Source organism: Vigna umbellata, chromosome 1 (genome assembly GCF_029865625.1).
Source record: "Vigna umbellata cultivar VRB3 chromosome 1, Vumbellata_1.0, whole genome shotgun sequence".
Lineage (NCBI taxonomy): Eukaryota > Viridiplantae > Streptophyta > Magnoliopsida > Fabales > Fabaceae > Vigna > Vigna umbellata.
In genome coordinates this window covers 99,678,154-99,697,892 of record NC_142165.1, presented here as the reverse complement: position 1 = coordinate 99,697,892, position 19,739 = coordinate 99,678,154, and the positions used below count along the sequence as shown (strand labels likewise).

The 19,739-nt window shown below is 32.0% G+C and overlaps 3 protein-coding genes across 5 annotated transcripts; 1 reads left to right on the top strand and 2 right to left on the bottom strand.

Moving 5' to 3' along the window:
* Positions 1-5,630: 5,630 nt before the first annotated feature.
* Positions 5,631-6,617, bottom strand: LOC124837156 (Oleosin family protein). Its single transcript, XM_047312451.2, has one exon. It carries the CDS (start codon positions 6,589-6,591, stop codon positions 5,947-5,949), a length of 645 nt encoding a protein of 214 aa, XP_047168407.1. The 5' UTR covers positions 6,592-6,617; the 3' UTR covers positions 5,631-5,946.
* A 933-nt stretch (positions 6,618-7,550) lies between these two features.
* LOC124837144 (uncharacterized) lies at positions 7,551-12,006 on the top strand. 2 transcript variants are annotated; one of them, XM_047312436.2, is made up of 7 exons: positions 7,551-7,895; positions 8,009-8,137; positions 8,538-8,887; positions 9,465-10,209; positions 10,468-10,564; positions 10,651-10,705; positions 11,541-12,006. In XM_047312436.2, the coding sequence occupies exons 1-7, from the start codon at positions 7,688-7,690 to the stop codon at positions 11,598-11,600; spliced, it is 1,644 nt and encodes a 547-aa protein (XP_047168392.2). In that variant the 5' UTR covers positions 7,551-7,687; the 3' UTR covers positions 11,601-12,006. The 2 variants fall into 2 exon arrangements, with proteins under 2 accessions (XP_047168392.2, XP_047168393.2); XM_047312437.2 differs by having other exon boundaries at positions 7,724-7,895; positions 8,014-8,137.
* Positions 12,007-12,203: 197 nt separating this feature from the next.
* Positions 12,204-16,760, bottom strand: LOC124837143 (BED zinc finger and hAT dimerization domain-containing protein). Of its 2 annotated transcripts, none has more exons than XM_047312433.2 (5): positions 16,400-16,760; positions 16,193-16,262; positions 15,550-15,771; positions 13,724-14,595; positions 12,204-13,361 (listed from the first exon to the last, which is right to left on the bottom strand). In XM_047312433.2, exons 1-5 carry the CDS (start codon positions 16,424-16,426, stop codon positions 12,444-12,446), a joined length of 2,109 nt encoding a protein of 702 aa, XP_047168389.1. In that variant the 5' UTR covers positions 16,427-16,760; the 3' UTR covers positions 12,204-12,443. The 2 variants fall into 2 exon arrangements, with proteins under 2 accessions (XP_047168389.1, XP_047168390.1); XM_047312434.2 differs by having other exon boundaries at positions 16,193-16,266; positions 16,400-16,758.
* Between the last annotated feature and the right edge of the window lie 2,979 nt (positions 16,761-19,739).

Below are 19,739 nucleotides of genomic sequence, written 5' to 3'. Positions count from 1 at the left end.
CTTGTGAATATCGCTTTTAGATTGATTGAATAATAATAATAATAATAATAATAACACTATTCTTATAACGGCTGCTATAAAAACTAAACATTATCGCTTTTAATCCTTTTAAATATGAAAATAACTGTATCACGTTATGTTAATAGACACTGGAGCTATAAGGTTGGTAAAAATTGTAAGAGATTCTGGGTTCAATTCTTCCATTAATGTCATGTAACAATTAACTATTAATATTATTCATCTGAATTTGAATTGTTGAATATTTTGATGAAAATTTGATAATATTTTATATGTTAAAATTTTACTTAATCAACTCATTTAATAAAATAATTTAACATTGTGTTTAAACGAAAACTTTCAATAATTTCAAAAAATTAAGATGCACGATTTAAATTATTTGTAATTAAATTCTTTCATTTTTACTAAATTATTTGAATTTCTCTTTTGAGATAAAATTTCATTTTAAAAATGTGTATTTTAGAATTAGCATTTACAAAAAATGTTATTCAAATTTAAACATACAATTTAATAATTTAATTCTTTTTTTAATGTTTATGTGTATAAAGAAAAAGTGACTAAGTGGAAATTTAAATTTTTATAGTAGATCTTAAATTCTATGTTTTATTAAATTATATGTTTCAGTTATTCGAAATATTTTCTCAAAAAAATTTAAATGTAAATTTTCCTTTTTAATTTCTTCATCTAAATAATTCACTTTATCTAAAAAAATTTAAATTTTCATGTCCCACGAAGAGTAAATAGTCTCAACACATTTAAAGCTTATATCTTTAACAAATTAAGTTCATCACAAAAAAAAAATGATATTATTAACGATAAAATTTTGACATGTGTAAAATATGTTGATAAAATAAAATTATTGACAATAAAAAGTTCGTCGATAAAATTGTTTTTGAAAAATTCTATCAACAAATTTTTTTTCAGTTGGGAATTATTGATGAATTTTTCTGTTAGTAAATCTATCCGTAATTATCGATAGAAAACTCCATTGGTAAATATCGTGATCTGTTTCATCTTCTTTCCCTAATCTTTCTTTTTTACCACTCTAGAATAATACACACGTTCTAAACAAATTTATCAATTAAGAATATTGTAGGTCACAAACAGAGAGAAAAAGTAGCGAGAAAATTGCTGCTCTTTTTACCAACTTATTTATTGATGAATTTTTTCATCAATAAATTAAATATGCGTTATTGACAAAATTAATTAATGAATTTTCTGTTAGTAAATTAAATATACATTACCAACAAATTTATCGACGAATTTTTATGTCAATAAAATAAACATTCATTACTGATTAATTTATTTACGAATTTTTACGTCAGTAAATTAAATATGTTTTAGTAATAAATTTATCGACGAATTTTTCTATCGATAAAATAAATTTGTATTATCGAAAGATTTATCAACAATTTTTTTATCAATAAATTAAATATATATTACTGGTGGATTTATCGACAAATATTTATGTTGATAAATTAAATATACATTATTGATAGATTTTTCGTTAATAAATTAAATGTGTATTATCGATGAATTATATATATATATATATATATATATATATATATATATATATATATATATATATATGTTTCGGTTGAATTGGTCCGAGGATCGGTCGTTCTTTCTTACCCTGCTCTCTTTTAATCTTTAATTCTCTCCGAGAATGCAATTCACTTTGATGAATTGTTGACCTGCATAAGACACTCCGACGCTCAAGTTAGATATGTTTCATAAAGAGGTCTATATTTTATTAGGATAGAAAAGTATGTCTTTACCTGGGTTTTAACCCTATATTTATAAGGCTTATGACAATCAAGCTCATTAATTCATATTTGATATGACAATAAATCCAGTAATACTTGCTAATATACCTGCTAATTGTCCATTAATATCATATTCTTGTGCAATATGACTTGTTAAACACTCATAAATAGCGTATATTCGCATTAAATATGGTCATTAAACGTATTAATTGGCCATTAATGATATTTACCTTTCCTTATTAGTTTGTCTGACAGTCGGTCGGTTGCCAGGTATAGTACATTAAGTCCCTCAAGTCCCGAGCAGTTGTTTGTAGGTGCGAAGGGGTTTAAATACGACTGATGAATTTAAAGTGGCGGGAAGGAGTGATTACCCTTTTGAATCACCGGGCGGTGTGCTGTGGTTTGAGACCGTATGGCCGAATACTTGTGACCACTCAGTTTAGGACCAGGAGCTCTCGGAGAGCGTTCCCTGGGTTTTGTGCCATCGCCCCGCAACCTGTGATTGGATGAAAATTGTCTGGCTTTATTCATACCAAAAGTGTAGACACGTAAGTCTTGTCAAGGTTGAACGTAAGACTGAACCTTCCCTGGACATTTTTACTCACAAAAATATGATTTAAACAAATATATTATAATTTATAAATTAGGCTTAAATGCTTACTTCGTCCCATGTTAAGAGGTAAATTTCTGTTTAGTATCCGGTTTTAAAAATGAAGATATTGGGTCCCTGTGTTATGAAAAATATATGAATAAGGTCCACAAAGAAAGAACATGTTCAACAAATCATCAAAGAAAAAATTGAACAAAACGAGAAAAAAAGCTGGACAACAGAAGAGAGAAGAGAAAAAGTACGACCACATCAACATGAACTTAATGTCGTTATTATCAACTTAACGGAGACCTTAAAGTGTAAAATTAATAAAAACTATTTAAAAAATAGTCCCTTAATATATAAGTATATATAATAATATTTTTATTATTTTCTATAATCATAAAAAAGTGAATAAATGCGTACACATATTTTTACCAGTATATATATAAAAATTAAATATGTCTTTACTTCCTAAATTTTTATTTAAAATTGATTTTTTTTCAAATTTTAATATTTTAAACTATAAAACAAATAGATATAATTAATATAATCAAACTTTGTGAAAGAAAGTCTTTGAACAATCGATGTATCATATTGACGAAGTTTTTACACTAACAAGTTTCAATTCAAATATCAATTCATAACATAATACCATTTATCAAGTAAAAAAAATTAACATTATTAAATTAAAATAACTATATTTATTTATTTTTAAAATCTAACATTAAAATATATAAAATAAGGATTAATTCTAATTTTACGAAAACATATTAAATTCGATATATAATAATAATAATAATAATAATAATAATAATTACTGTAGGTAAATTTGTTAAACGGATTAATAATTTCATGGCCCACCTAATAAACTTGGGTCGGCTGGTACGATTCAACCCATGTTTATTTAGTCTGACCCAATGTGTAGTTAATTAATTGTTGAAGGTTACTTCCTACACCACCACACATTACTTTTTGTACCATTACATTTTTTTTTAAATTCCAAAACTATCCTTTATATTTTAAAATATCCTATACCTCCTATTTTTTTCTTGAACGGATGTCGACATCCGTTGAAGAAAAAATTCTTCAACAGATGTCCCACATCTGTTTAGTGTTTTTTTTTAAGTTTTTAGTTTTTTTAAGTTTTTAAATTAGTATATAAATATTATTTTTTTAAATTATTACTTAATTATTTATAAATTAATTTTATTTTATTTAATAAAATAATTATTATAATTTAATTTATGTATTATTATTTTAAATAATAAGTAAAATACTTTTTAAAAATTTATTAAAATGGATACGGATCATCCGTGAAGTTTTTTTCTTTTTAAAGTTTTTAGTTTTTTATTTTATTATATTTTAAATTAATATATAAATATTATTTAAATTTTTTAAAATTTTTATTTAATTAATTATAAATTAATTTTATTTTATTTAATAAAATAATTATTATTAATTTAATTTATGTATTATTATTTAAATAATAAAATAGTTTTTAAAAATTTTCTTAAAATTGATGTGGGCAACATCCAAGAAGTTTTTCCTTTTTAAATTTTTAGTTTTTAATTTATTATATTTTAAATTAATATATAAATATTATTTAATTAATTTAAAATTATTACTTAATTATTTATGAATTAATTTTATTTTATTTAATAAAATAATTATTATTAATTTAATTTATATATTATTATTTAAATAATAATCAAAATAGTTTTAAAAATTTTATTAAAACATGTGGCAATCCGTTAAAGGATGTCGCCACATCTGTTGAAGATTTTTTTTTTAAAATAAAAACAATAAATTAAAATATAAAATATGTGAACGAACGGATCGTTGAAGGTGAAACAAATGTTGATATCCGTTTTAGAAAAGGACAAAATTGATATGGAATGATGCAGGAAGCACTCGGTGGTGGTGGAAGGAGCAACTGCCTTAATTGTTTCTACGGGCCCACAATAGCAGAAAAAACAATCTCCAACACCCTTCATTGTTACACCACGGATATTTTGGAATACTCGTTTCGAAAGATATTGTATACATTCCCAAAAAAGTATATTTTTGAAATTATATTATGAAAAATTCATTTTAAAAACTTTCCGAAACATATAATTGGAAAGTTACTTTCATAGAAGATAAAATAGTTATTTTGAAAACTTAGGTGGTACACGAAAAAATTGTGGGGATATGGAGGTGCAGGAAGTAAAAAACCTTTCTTAAACGAATGTACTTTTAAAATTTAAATTATATCAATGAATCCTTTTAGTTTTAATATAATGATTTTATGCATAAATTATAATACATACATATGATCTAATAACATATTTTTATCATAATATATTATTTTTATAGAATATAATTATTATTTATAAATTAGTTGGTGTATACGTTTAAAAACCAGAAACCAGCTAATCTTATGTTAAAATATCAAATAAAAATAGTTTGATTCAATTTAAATTATAAGAGTTTTTCATCTAACATAAAACTGTTTTACAAATTACTTTTATTAATAGAAAAACATTTTGACAGTTGTGGTAATTATTGCGGCAACTATTTTTATTTACGTAATATAAATGGACACACATAAGTGTATAATAATATCCTATATTTATTAGTGATAATGAACCACATAAAATATAACCTGACTCATTTAAGGGCATAATTTTCTTATTTAATAAAAAAGTTCTAGGCTTAGACTGTTAAAAATACCTGTTTAATTACACTAAGCCTAAATTAAAAAACATATTAATCCAGATGCGGCGATTTGTATTTATTTAAATATATTAAAATTTATATGCATATTATATTTTGTTAAGCTTACGCTTTAGAACTATATTAACTTATTTGTATGTTGTACTTAGAAAAAGATTTCTAAGTAAATTAATAAAGTCGTCAGATTTTTTAAAAGGCCAAATCAGATAAAAAGGAAAAAGCCTTAACTAATTAATCAAACTAGACATTTAGTTTTTATACTATATTTATTTATGTTAAGTCTAACCTAATCTCTTATGTATATGTGTTTGTTTGTGCTGGTTAATAAGATTAGAACAAGTTTAAACAATGTTTTGTTTCTGATATTCAAGTTAACACGAGTTAACATATCGATATTTTTAAATAATAATTTTCATTTTCTTTCTTCCTCTTTATATTTGTCATGTTTGTGTTGAATAATAATTAATCTTGAGCTAACTAATTACAAATTCCATCGAAATAATGCGTTTTATCCTAATCATGCATGGAAAAGAAAATTGTCATCATACACATTTCTTCCATTTCATTTCTGCATCTCTTTATTTCCCTTTTCATGGTTTTCATGAGAGCAAAAAAAAAAAAAACAGACCAAGTTTATATGACTAACAACTACATTCTGCATTAAGAAATCTAAAACAGAAACCGACAGAGAGAGACGAAACAGACACGTGGCAGGTGATTCTGACTCAGATGAAGCTAAAGATACACGTGGAGGGAATAATTAAGCATATCACAAACAGCATCATAAGAATAACAAAGGTTAAGGTAATCAAGTTACACAGTTACACACCTAATGGTAATCGGGTGGGTCCCTCAGGCGCCGGGCGCTGCATCCTTGACCTTGCTGTGCAAATAGCCACCGTATTCTCTGGCGTAGTCTTTGACGTGGCTGGCGGTGTCGTATATGCGGCTCCGGGCGTAGTCGACCCGGTCGGAACCGGGTGGGTGGAGGCCTCTGAAGTAGCGGTACGTCCAGGACAAGGCGGCGACAAGGGCCACCGCGAATCCACAGACGGAGAAGAAGCCCGCGGTGATGACGAACAAGATGATGGTGGCTGGAACCCAGACGGGGCTTGAGACAATGATTAGAGGCGTGAAAAAGATGAGGCCGAGAATGGCGCCTGTGAGGGTGAGCCCCGCCAGGAGGAGAAAGACGGAGGCGGTTACGAGAAGGGTGAAGATGCCGCCCAGGTGGGCAGAGTTGGGGCCCCGGTCTTGGAGCTTTTGGAGGAACGCGGCAGAGAGGGAGGGTCTCTGGGCCTGGGCTTGGGCCGGGCTTGGATATTGGTCCGCCATGCCTGAAGGTTTGAACGTTGTGTGTGTGTGAGAGAGAGAGACAGAGAGAGAGAGAGAGAGAGTGATCGAGGGAAAAGAGAGGTAATGAAGGAGAGGTGTGGTGTGAGATTGAGAAGGGCTATTATGGTGACATGCAAGAGGATACGTGTTGGATAATTGCATCACATTCAGACTTTTTCTTTTCTACTTTTTCTCCTACAACAATCTTCTCTTCCTCCCTTCCTCCCTCTTTCTCTAATACTACAATATTATTCATTTAAAATTTTCGATTACATATTTGTAAACATATACATGATTAATGAGAAATTATTTAAATTTTTGGTGAGGGACAATTAAAAATAATAATAACAATTATTAATTGATAATTAATGAGTTTGACTTAATTGTTATTATAAGGTTTATAAATCTAGGTTTGATACGAAGATAAAAGACGTATTTTTCATGATCTAATTCTTCTAAATATATTTTAGAAATATATATTTTACTTAAATATCATAGTGTTTTTGGAGGTCAACTCCTACCATATTAATGAATTTTGGAATAATAATTGGAAGAAGGAGACAATAAAGACTTGAAGCACCTAGAGGAGTCAGAGGAAAAACTTTTGAAAGCCACAACATAACAATTTCTGTGGGTCTCATCAAGAGCACCGTAGCAAATCTTTCCCTCCCTACCAACATATTTGCTGCTATATATTGGCCATTCAATTTAGTTTTACAAAAACCTCCTGAACAATAAAATATATAATAGCCTCATTACAATAATATTTGTAGTATAACTCGGTACTAAAGTTAGAAGATAATTTGTAATGACTTTTGCATAAGACAAAAGATAATTCAAATGACCCAATTAAAACAAAAGAAAAATAAAAGACTGATTTGAGATTTAAAAAAAAAAGAAAAACCTCTAAAATGAATAAACATATATATAAATTATAATATAATGTATTATAACTATTTAAAAATTGGGATACACATGTCAGTCATAATATAATATATAATAAATATTTAAAAAACACGCATGGATGTAATAATAATAATAATAATTAATAAATAAATTAAGTAGTTAATAAATAAAAATTGGATTCCCGCCTCCAGGGCAATGAAATAACGGCCAGAAACAGAACGTAATGACAACGCAACTTTTGAGGGAAAAAAATCCTTCAATTTCAAATGAACACAAACCCTAATTTCCCTTTTATATAACAAATTCCAAATCTTCAGTTAACTGAAACACACATTGCCTCGTTCATCCTCACATGGATTCAACTCGTGTCTCTCATAACCTTGGGGATCCCAAAATTCGTCAAGTTGGTTTCTTTGTTCCCGAATCCTCCACCACCGATTCCCACAAGATACTGTCGCCAAGTCATCTTCCCGTTCCGGAGATGCAGAATTCCGTCCATGGCCAAGTGACATCTCGGAGCTATGATCCCTCGGAAAACCGAAACCTTGAAACTGGCATTGGTACACATGAAATTCTCATTTATTTGTTCAATGTCTCTGTTGTTGTGCATGTATGATTCTTGAACTATACTCTAATTATTGATTATTGACGTGTTTTTTCTTTCATGTATTAGAAAAGAGGGAAGATGAAGAGATAGAGGTTATAAAATCAAGGTCAAAGCCGCTGAAAGAAAAAACTACCAAAGCGGAGAGGCGAGCCTTGCAAGAAGCACAGAGAGCTGCTAAAGCTGCTTCTTCTAACGGTTGATTAGGGTTTTCGGTGTTAATTACAATTTTTTCTCTCCCTTGTACTTTGAGCATGACTAAAATTATGAGTATAATTGATTAAATCATGGTCGTTAGTTTAAAGTTCAGATGGTATTTGTTGATTGATTACTTCTCTGCATACATTTTTTTCTAAACTATAAATTTTAACGTGTTATATTGAATTATTCTTGTTTTCATACTGGAATTTTAGAGTGATGTTGGATTATGAATCCTATTTTACAATGAAACTCGTGTAATTTTAGTCCGTGCTAGTGTGGTTTCTACGGAATTCTGCGTTATATAGTGCAGTTGCAGTACTCAGGAACTTGAATTACTTTGCATCCTTTTATATAGTTTGTGTACTTGTGCTTAGGCTTTTGGTCATTTTTCTTACAGTCGAGGGAAGTAAGGCTGTTGCTGGAACTGGTAGAGCTGCCTTGGGTAAAAGTACAAAGCAGTCTTCACAAAAGAAAGCTGGTCCTTCTTCTCCAGTGGCTGCTGATAAAAAAGCAGGAGATCGACCTTCGGATAAAGACAGGAAAAAGGATGCTCCTCATCCACGATTGCAATTTGATGATGAAAGCCGAATGGAAAAGGCTAGAAGGCGTGCAGTAGTCAATCCAACTGAATCTAGAACCAGAGTTGAATTATTTCAGCATTTGCCTCAATATGAACACGGGACTAAGCTTTCTAGTCTTGAATCAAAGTTTTTCCACCTTGATTTAGTTCACCCTTCTGTATTTGAGGTACTCTTGGAATTAATTCACATGAGGTCTACTTGTAGACCAGGACATTGTGATCTACAAAATTAATGCTGACAACTGTTTATTCATGATAGTTAATTATTTATGGTTGTATATATTTGCTCTGTTGTCCACTTGTCTCTTAATTATTGTCATTTCATATTGAATCTCACTACTTTTAATGCCTTGTTGTTTATTTTTTAAGACCTTGATGCTATCGAGTATTTAACTTAAACTGTATGTCCTTTGTTTGCATGCTTCAGATTATGTTAACCAATGTAAATACACCCAGTGTGCTGGGCATTCACTCTTCTTCCTTTGGATGAGAGTTCTCATCAAAATTCTCATTCAAACCATTTAATTTAATTTTTTTTTTTAGATTCTGTAGCCAGTGGTTTGTATACTGTCATGACTGGTTAGTATGTAGGAGTCAGATTTGACGTGAAATTGTTTTTGGAGCTTTGAACAGCACATAGGTAGTTCTTCAATGTAAATGAGTTTTTTGTATGTATGAAAGTAAAGTCAAAACATAAATAGCAATTCGGACATGGTTCTCATTTTTGTCTTATTTAATTTTCAGGTAGGTCTTCGTTATTCGGCAGGAGAAATATCAGGGGGTAATGCTCGTTGTATAGCAATGCTAAGAGCACTTCAAGATGCCATTAGAGATTACTGCACAGATCATGAAAAGGCCCTTGTTAGGAATTTAACTGCAAAAATCAACAGTTATGTTTCATTCTTTGCTGAATGCAGACCACTTTCAATGAGCATGGGAAATGCAATTAGGTTTGTAAAGAGTCGTATTGTCAACCTGTCTTTAAATTATTCTGAGTTTGAGGCAAAAACAACCCTATGTTCAGATATTGACCGGTTTATAAATGAAAAAATAATTCTTGCTGATAAGGTGATTGTCCGACATGCTTTTACAAAGATTAAGGATGGGGATGTGCTTCTCACATATGGATTGTCATGTGTTGTTGAGATGATTCTTTTATATGCCCATGAACTGGGTAAAAAGTTTCGTGTTGTCGTGGTCGATTCCCAGCCAAGGCTAGAAGGTCAGGCCTTGCTTCGTAGGCTAGTGGCTAAGGGTCTAAGTTGCACATATACTCATATAAATGCTGTTTCTTATATCATGCATGAGGTCACACGAGTTCTTCTGGGAGCTTCTGCAGTTTTGTCTAATGGAACTGTATATTCAAGGGTTGGGACTTCTTGTGTTGCAATGGTGGCTCATGCATTTCGTGTTCCTGTATTGATCTGTTGTGAAGCATATAAATTTCATGAAAGGGTGCTACTGGATTCAATATGTTCTAACGAACTAGGTATATTTTGTTGTAACAGCTTGTAAATTATGTTGCATTTTGCCTTTGGTATAAACTGTCTTTATGTTTCAAGAAGGGGGATTAGAATGGACTTCTTCTTTTGCAGCAAGTATTGTTGATGCAAAAAACCAAAAATGGGGGCATCTTCATCCCAATTCCATTCAATTTAAGCACTTTTAATCGTCGGCTTTATACATGCTCTCATATTTTGGTAAAGGAGTTGGAAGTTGTCTGTTGATAAACTTCAATTGCTTGCAGGTGACCCAGATGCTATTGCCAGGGTTCCTGGACGAATAGATGTCAATTATCTGGATAATTGGGCCAGTGAAGACAATTTGAGGCTTTTGAATTTGATGTAAGGTTAAGATATTTTCTTTGTATGAACACCCAATCCCCCAAGAAAAAAACGAAAGATTACAACTGATTTATTTTTCCTGACAGGTATGATGCTACTCCTTCAGATTATGTGTCGGTTATCGTGACGGATTATGGCATGGTAAGTTAATTCTTGATGCTAGTATGGGGTGAGACTGGGTCCATCAGTCGTCACCTGGTGCATTATATTTATGTTTCCAAATCTATTAGCATACTTTGTTGACTGCTTCATACACATATTTTTAAATCAATCAATTTTTAGAATTCTGAGTACTTATTGGCAAAACTTTAAAATTCTGTTTACTTTTGATGGATCTTTGGTCTCTATACTTTGTGAGCTTAAATTCAGTTATCTTTTTCGTTTGCAAGAACGGGTTGAAAGGGGAATAGCGCCATGCTGGTGTGGTGTTTTTGAAAAAATGTAGTTTTCTTCCCTACATACACTTCAAGACACATCTGTTATGCTTTTCACCTGAATAAACTCCTACATCATAAATTTGAGTTTTCGTTTTTAAAATGACTTGTCATGCTCACCCTTTTCTTTTTTTCACGATGGCTTCACTATTATATTTATTACTTTTTATATTTTTAAAAATCCTCAAGTTATTAATTTCTTGTTACCAAAAAGTTAATTGATTTCGATTTTTCCTTCTAATTTTAGAATTCTCTATTTTTTTCTCTTAAATTCTGCATTAGAGTGTTTTCTTTTTTTGTTTCAATCTCAACTACTGGTATCAGATATGATTCCCCCCCTCCCCCTTCCCCCCCTTAATTTAAGTTGCTTATATTTTATTTATTTGAATTAATTATACATTATTTTTTTTTATAATTTCAAATATTTTTAGAATATTCATACGATGATACACATGATGATACTTGGTATCTTTTATTTTCCTTTTAGTTGGACGAAGCTTACTAGTTTCCAAAACTTCCATTTACTCTTGTTTCTGTTACAGCTTCCTCCTACAAGCGTGCCTGTAATAGTACGTGAATATCGAGAGCATTTGTTGATGTAGACACAGAAAAGTCAGAAAGTGGTGTTAACAGCCTTGCAATCGATTTAGATTAATGGAAATTTTTTATATATCATTTTAGTAAATTAGGCTTTCAATTCCCCAGCATCAGCAATTTCGGAGGTGCATTTATTTTCAATTATATAATTATTTATACTCGGCGTTGTAATGATTGATAATGATGTGTCGAAGAAATAACAGGGATCTTAGTTGAGGCAATTGAGCATCATCTTTTACTATTGGGTCATATTTGTACAACCCATTAGTTAGTTTCCTATGTTTTTATCAGCACTTGGCAGCATGCCGAAGCTGAGATAATCACAACGTCAAGTCTGAAGACGATTGACATATGACTCCTGGGATATTATTATAATAATGAAATGTCACCTTATTTTGCTTTTCTTACTAATTTAACTGTCATTTTCCCCGTGTAAAATATATATTGTCTTTTCAGTCATGGTTCTAGATCCAAACAAACAACAGAATTAATAAATTTTTTTCAAGTCTTCCTGTAAGTGTTTGATATGTAGCCTCGGTCTCAATGGTGTCAGCTCAAGCATACGTTTTCTGTGTGTGAAGTGAGGACACAAAAGTTGGCACAAAGCGAGGAGTCCATCTACTTGATGCATATTTGATTTTTCTCTGGGTTAGTAATTTTCAGAACTGTACATCATAATTATATATTAATATGATACAACGAGAAGTACTTTAAGAACAAAACACCCACCACTTACCCCTTCTAAGTTGAAGTGGCAACGGCCCAAAGTCAACATATAATCTAACAGTGACAGTAATGAAGCCCGATTAATTAATCAATTAATCTGTAGCCGTTTCCATCTTCTATCATTACTTTGGCTTCTTATCAGAACTTGCAGGACTATTATCTGTTGCAGCAGCAGCTGCTGCCAATTCCATCAACCGCTCATAATCTATTTCAGTGGATTTAAACTTAAACTTGACGCCAACCTGAATCCATGACTTGATACAAAGAATTTCCTGTGTGCTGTCATGTGGCATACAGATTCGTTGCTTGTCAATTTCATCACCCTTGCCACAGAAAAGTTCTTCAGGCACAACTGAAGTTGCCTGCACAGCCAGGAAATCTCTAGCCATAACAGATAGTCGAGGGTAGCGTGTACTGTTGACCTTCCACCACTCTAGAACATCTGTTGGTATTGGAGCTGGAGCCTCCGAAAGGTACTGTGTTAGCTCATCAGTAGCAGAACTCATGGTTGTCCTTCGCTTCTTGCGTGCAATTTCCTCTGCAAAGGAAACGCTTCCTGCTTCTTCAATTTCTTGAGCATTGTATCCAGAACTCATGGATGAGAAATGGCTGGTAGAATAATTTCTTATAAAATGGGATCTCGCTTCGTCCAAAAGGGTTTCCGAGTTTAAACTATCAGGGATCAGCTCTCCCTTTATTCGAGGATCTAGAATTGCAGTCATATAAGTGAATATGTTGCAAACCTGGTGGATGTAGTTTCTGGCCTTTTTAGCCATTTCTTCTGCAGCACTTTTTAGCCATTCTGGGCTGTGGCGCGATTCTCTGCAGGAATTAATGGTCTCTGATATGTGATCCATGAAGAAAAGCACAAGCCCAACCGTTGGCACCTTACTTGTGCAGATGTTGTTTGTGGTTTTGTAGAATGGTTCAAGATATTGATGCATGATGCTAACCACACTTTTGTCAGAAGATCCCAGCAGCATCCTGCTGCCTAGCATTTCTTCGTATTTTCGAATAACAGCATCCACTGATTTACCTGCCTGCACCACAATATACACCTTATTTTACTCTTGTTCCATATTTCGATGGAAATGGCCATGCATGAGATACATCACAAGACATCTTAATTCCTATGATTCAATTTACACGTGTGACGTAACATGCTACATTGTTGTAGTAAACAAATCGAAAAATATCAACATCAAGACAGGCTGAATTCATCACCAAACACAGAAAAATTCTTACAGTTAGCAGACGAGCAAACTTGGGGCACTTGATGCACGTAAAGTTATTCCAAATATAAGTTGTCTTGAACAACATTGGTACTAAAATGCAAGAATTATCTTTTTCTTTAGATTCTTGTGCGCAGTAACTAAAAACAGGTGAAAATATAATGGTCTACCTTGCGAACAAGATCAAGCATTTGGTAGTTTCCACTCCACCTCGCTGAAATATCAAGAGGAAATTTCCACATGCCTTCTTGATAAGCAGTGGATATTTGAATAAAATCCTCAGAGATCACTGGTGAGGCATTTAACTCTATTACAAACTCCCGTATCTTAGAAATTACTTGTTTTGCAGATCTCAATCCATCATCTATTATCACATTCAAAGTTCGAGCAGCACAGGGAATATAACAGAAAGGCCCTATTTTCTGGCCATCTAAGTCCTCTTTCAAAGTATGGCAAGCATGCATGGCACTTGTACTATTGTCGTGGGTACAGGACAGAATTCTGGTTTCAATATTGTAAAATTTGAGAACTTTTACGAGGGAACGATATATCTCTGTACTCCCACATGGATAAGGTATTCGACAGATATCAAGAAGCAACTTCTGGAAGCACCAGTTTTCGTCGATCCATTGACATGTCACACTCATATAGTAAATCTGTTCAAAGGAGGTCCAGAAATCAAGTGTAATGGACAACTTTGAAGAAACCTGTTCCAACAATGCTCTTACATCTTCCCTCATGCTTCTGAAGACTTCATCAAGTACAGTTCTATACTTGTCACTTGGCCAGAGTTGTATGGAAGGATTCAAAAACTTGTAGGAATTCACAAGCCACTTCTCTTCTAGAATTGAAGGAGGAAGAGCAGTTAGAACAAGCCACCTAACGAGCAACCAATTTAGATGATCATAATCCACCTGGTTTGCTTTTCCTGGAGGCTGTGACTTCTTCACCACAGTGATAGGCCTTGCAGTTGAATTGCTGACAGCGTCACCTGACTTGTCATAACCTGGATGGCGATTAGCAAGATGCCTTCCCAGATTACCTTCACGAACAAAGGAACATCAGTACATATACACGTAAGAACAATTATTTGAAAAAGTTATAGGGTATAAAAATTAAAATTCATCACCAATGTTCCAATCTCGAGTTTGTTGCTGTCATTATAAGGTCATTGCATTATGAGAAACTGATCATTTTGATGCTCAATGATTCTGTTAAAGTTGGTATTAAAAATATGTCCTAGTAAACTAAGGAGAGAGTTTTTACAAATTACTCTTTGACATCAACTCTCACTGAAACAAGCTCCCAAGCTCTTAGCATGAGTGCGAACGAACTTGTAAGATATTTTGGAACTTGGCCTTTTAATTATTTTAGACTTGAACTGGGCTCTAGGTTCATACTTGACCTTAGTTATTTTAGGCTCATACTTTACCTTTTGAATTCTTTCAGGCTTGTACTCAACATTTGAATTTCCAATCAACATTATTCTTCTGAATTCAATAAACTTGCTTTAATATGTGAAAATTCTCTTCAAATGTCTGCAAAATTCTAAAGATGTGTTTTTGAACCTTTCATGCATATAAAATAACTCTATACACAACCTTATACATTAAGTGATGACCAAAATTATAAATTTACGTAACACAACATATCACAATAAACGATAGAAGAAGTTTTTTTTTTTTTGTTAACTTAGCATATATTTTGGTTGTAAAATTGGATTTGACCAAACTTTAAACATAAACTGAAATAAGAAAAGTGAAAGAGAGAAGACGGGAACGGTTAACTTAACGAGATGACGAAATCTTATATTAATCGTTACAAAACAAAGTTCCATCGGTATCCATTATTGTTAGAGGTTTCGTGGCAAATTAAGAATAGGTTAGGCTTGATTATTATATGTAAACCTAAGTGATGAAAAGATATTCACGACCCCATTAGAAAAGAAAGACACAAGGTAAAATAATGAGTAATATAGGATGATGCAGAAAGTAACCTGTAGCGGTTGCAATGGAATAGCTCTGTCCACAAAACTTGCATCTGCGAGTCTTGCCATCAACAGCCGTCTCAAAGAACTTCAAATACACTGATGTCATTGTTTTCTTTCTGGGCTTCAGGGAAGTGACGGGACCTGGCTTGTCTGAACAAGCCAGCCCAATATTTACAGGATCCATGTTTGAAATGAGTGCCACATCCATCACGGATTTTTGGTCGTCCACTAAAAAACAAAAACACAACTAAGCCACATAGAATGCTGAAAACCAGGTTCATTTCTTTCAACTTTAATTTTATACTGTTTTTATACCATCATTTAATGAAAAAGCAGTTTATATGCAGTACAACAAAATCCAATAAATTTATCTTCCATAACCGTTAACTGCTGTTGAATTAGAAAACAAACATTCTTCAAACTATTTACTCATTTCTTTGATCACACATTATGTTGGAAATATAGTTGATAAGTATCGTTTGATGGATTCCTTATTAAAACAGGCACACAGTCAAGTAGTACACCAGAACTCCAAACACAGTTAGTCTTGAATAAGTTTGCTTCATTTTGAACAGCAATATTACAAGAACAAGTTTAATTTTTTTTTTTGACAACCCAGTTGGTTATAGGCAAGAAACTGTTGAAATACCTTTGTAAGCAGTTCTGTAGTGGTTGTTAACGCCAGTCCAGTCCATGTAATTAGCATCACCAACCGTCACCTGTCTGATCAGCAAGAAACACAGCATAAGCATGTGATACATAATATTTATTTCTGTGACAGTGTTGGTATTATTGGAGACTGTTAAGAGAGTAGTATTGTGGTGGCGTTAAAATGAAAATAGGGAATTTGACATACCCGTGTGGGAGAGTTCATGAGACTCATAATTCAATTTTGGCGGAGAATTGAGTTGCAATTGAAATCAGAGAGAGCGATGATTGAAGCTGATGAAGATCGGCGTGGAGTGGATCGGAGCCGAAGAGAGAGAAAGAGAAAGCGGCGTGGCTGAGGGTTGATGAGATCTGCACTTGTTAGCTTTAACACGGCTTCGCTGAAGCCTAAAACTATTTTTGGGAATTATTTATTCATTTATTTATTGTTACTAGAATGAGAAAATAAAAAAAAAGAGAACACAGCAATAGGAATAGTAATGAAGGGAGTTTTGGAGTTGAGTTTGGCTTTTGGAGCCATCAGCTAGCTTTCACGTAAGCCCATCGTCACTCGCATTAGTCACTCGGCTTCCTTCTTTTCTTTTCAAATTTGGGTTTGGGTCCTCTTTTTGCTCCCTAAGCCATTTTTCTCTATGCACCCCTCAAATTTCAAATTTTGGAAATAACTATTTTGTTTTTTTCTCTTTCATTACATTAATGACACCCAATCTTGGTACTTGTAGGTGGGTGATGCTTTTGACTTCTAACCAGACAATGAGTTAATATGTATTCAGGTTTGTGGTAAGTGTTAATATATATTTTAGAAAGCATTTTGAGCAACAAAGGAGTTCCTCCATACCATATTTAGTAATTTTTTTAATTGCATTGCTTGAAGTCTTATATATTGGGCAATTTGATATACTAACTTTCAATTTTATATTATTACGTATTACACTTTTTAGAAGCCAAATGTGTCCTTTCCCAAAATGTAATTTGAAGTTATAACGGAAGTAGTTCCAAATTGCATTTTCTAGAAATAATATTGAAAGTGTTTTGTATAGTTTCATCTGTAATGTTTAAAAGATAATTTATGAATTTCGTATTATATTGTCTGCAAATTAAATTGACAAATTATGATTAAGATAATTTGTAAGGTAATTTTTTTATAGGGTTATCTCTAAGGTGGATGTTCTACAGATTATGATCAATTATAAGGATCTGTTTTGTAAATGTAATTATCATTGTCTTTTTTAAAATTTATAATCATTTATGCTGGTTTCAGATAAACAAAAATGTTATAACAAAATTTAAAATGCCATACCTTATATAAAGATTTGGTAACGTATGATGAATGCTTAGGAATGATTCAAAGATTTTGTGGTGCAATTTGAAGACTATGATCAACGTTTTTTAAATTGTTTATTCATCACGATTTTTGTTGAATATGCTAATCATGTATGATTGATTTCATAGAAAAGTTTGTTAAGACTTTAATAAAGTAATGTGTAATTATAAATAAAGAGATATATCTATTTGGTGTTTTTCTTTATTTTTTATTTATTTTATTTTCTTAATTATTACATTTTAAATTTAAATAATAATTCATAATAAAAAAATTATTTTTTCAATTTATCATTTTAGTAATTTTTAAATTCAGATTATTACTAACTATAAAATAATAATTTATTCTTTTGTCGACCATTTTTCAAATTTAAATACTTAATCATAATAAAAAATTTACTTACATAATATTATTATTTTAATAAGTATAGGTATATCTATAATTATATACATCTTTTATTTTTCAATTTTTATCTCTTTAATTATTATTTTTAAAATTTAAATAACTATAACTATATACATATTTTATTTTTAAAATTTTATCTCTTTAATAATTAATTTTAAATTTTAAATAATTTATAAGTATTAAAAAATGTGTGTACATGTTGGGATAAACTTAAATTTTAAGGTTTTATTAATAATTTTCTTTAAATATTATTTTATTAGTTTTTGGGTATAGTAATATTTAATTTGATTTTATAGAGATAAAATAGGGATACATAGTTATGATTTTCGGTTTATCTAGGTATAATATTATTTTAGAATAGATTAAGCAAATTTTATTTTTAAGATAATTGATATTTTATTTTTATTCCCCGTAATATTGTAAGTGCTATGGCTATTTAAAGCCCTTCAATTATCAATGAATAACAAGACTCAATTTTAAGAAAATATTTGAGTGTGTATCGTGAGATTTTTTTAACAGTGATATCAGAGTTTTATGCTCTGAGTACCGAGAGAGAGAAAGAAAAAAAAAGGAGAGAAAAGAGTCAAACTATGTGAGAGAAAAAGTGAGTGCTTGATTTTTTTAGAGAGATGACAAAGGTTGTCAATGGTATAAGTGTGCCACAATTGACGAGAAAAAGCAATTATGATAATTAGTGCGTACAGATGAAGGCGTTATTGAGATCCAAAAACTTTTGGGATATGGTGGAAGACGGGTACGTTGAACCTGATGGGAATGAACATCAGATGGTGGCATAGATGACAATGTTGAAGAAAACTTGTGTGAGAGATGGGTCAACATTGTATTTTATCTACATTGCAGTAGATGAGCCAGGATTCAAAAAAATAGCGAATGCCAAATCAGCAAAGGACGCTTGGGAGATATTGGAGGTTGTGTATAAAGGTGACAAACGCGTTAGACAAGTATGAATACAAGCTCTCAGAGGAAAGTTTGAACAATTGAAGATGGAGCTTAAAGAGCATATAATTGAGTACATAACTCGAGTGGAGAAGGTGACCAACCAACTCGGCAGGAATGGAGAACAAATGCTATCTAGCCAGGTTGTGGGAAAAATTTTGAGATCTCTTACAAAAGATTTCGAAAGAATTGTGTGCGCCATCGAATCGAAAGACTTATCAGTTCTCATAGTGGATGAACTTGTTGGGTCATTAGAAGCCCACGAACAAAGGAGAAGGAGTTGGGATGATCAAGTTGAACCCGAGGACCAAGCACTACAGATACAATTTAACTCAAATAAAACTCAGATTACTCAGAGCTGAGGTTCTAGCGATAGAGGGCGAGGTGGACATGGCCGAGGTAATTTTGAGAATGATAGTGAAGAGCAAACCGATCAACAGAATTGGAGTGACTGAGGACAAGGGAAAAGTCGAGGAGATCGGTCAGGAGTGAAGTGTTTTAAGTGTGGCATGCAAACGAGTGTAGATCAAGCAAGTGTTACAAGTGTGGCAAGGATGGCCATATTGCAAAGTATTGCAAGACCGAGATAAAGGGGAGACTAATCTCGTTACTGAAGATGCAGAAGAAGAGTGTGGAATTCTGTTAATGGCAAAGAGCTCAGATGCAGTGGACATGGAGAGCCTAATCCCAACAATGGATGAAGTAATCTCGGTAAAAGATGCAACAATTGTGGAGAACGAAAATCCTAGAGAAAGAACTCAAACAAAAAGATGATTCAGCGGATAGGGAGGCTTCTAGATGAAGCTAATGAGATTGTGAATAAACAAAGGGTTGAGCTTGAGGC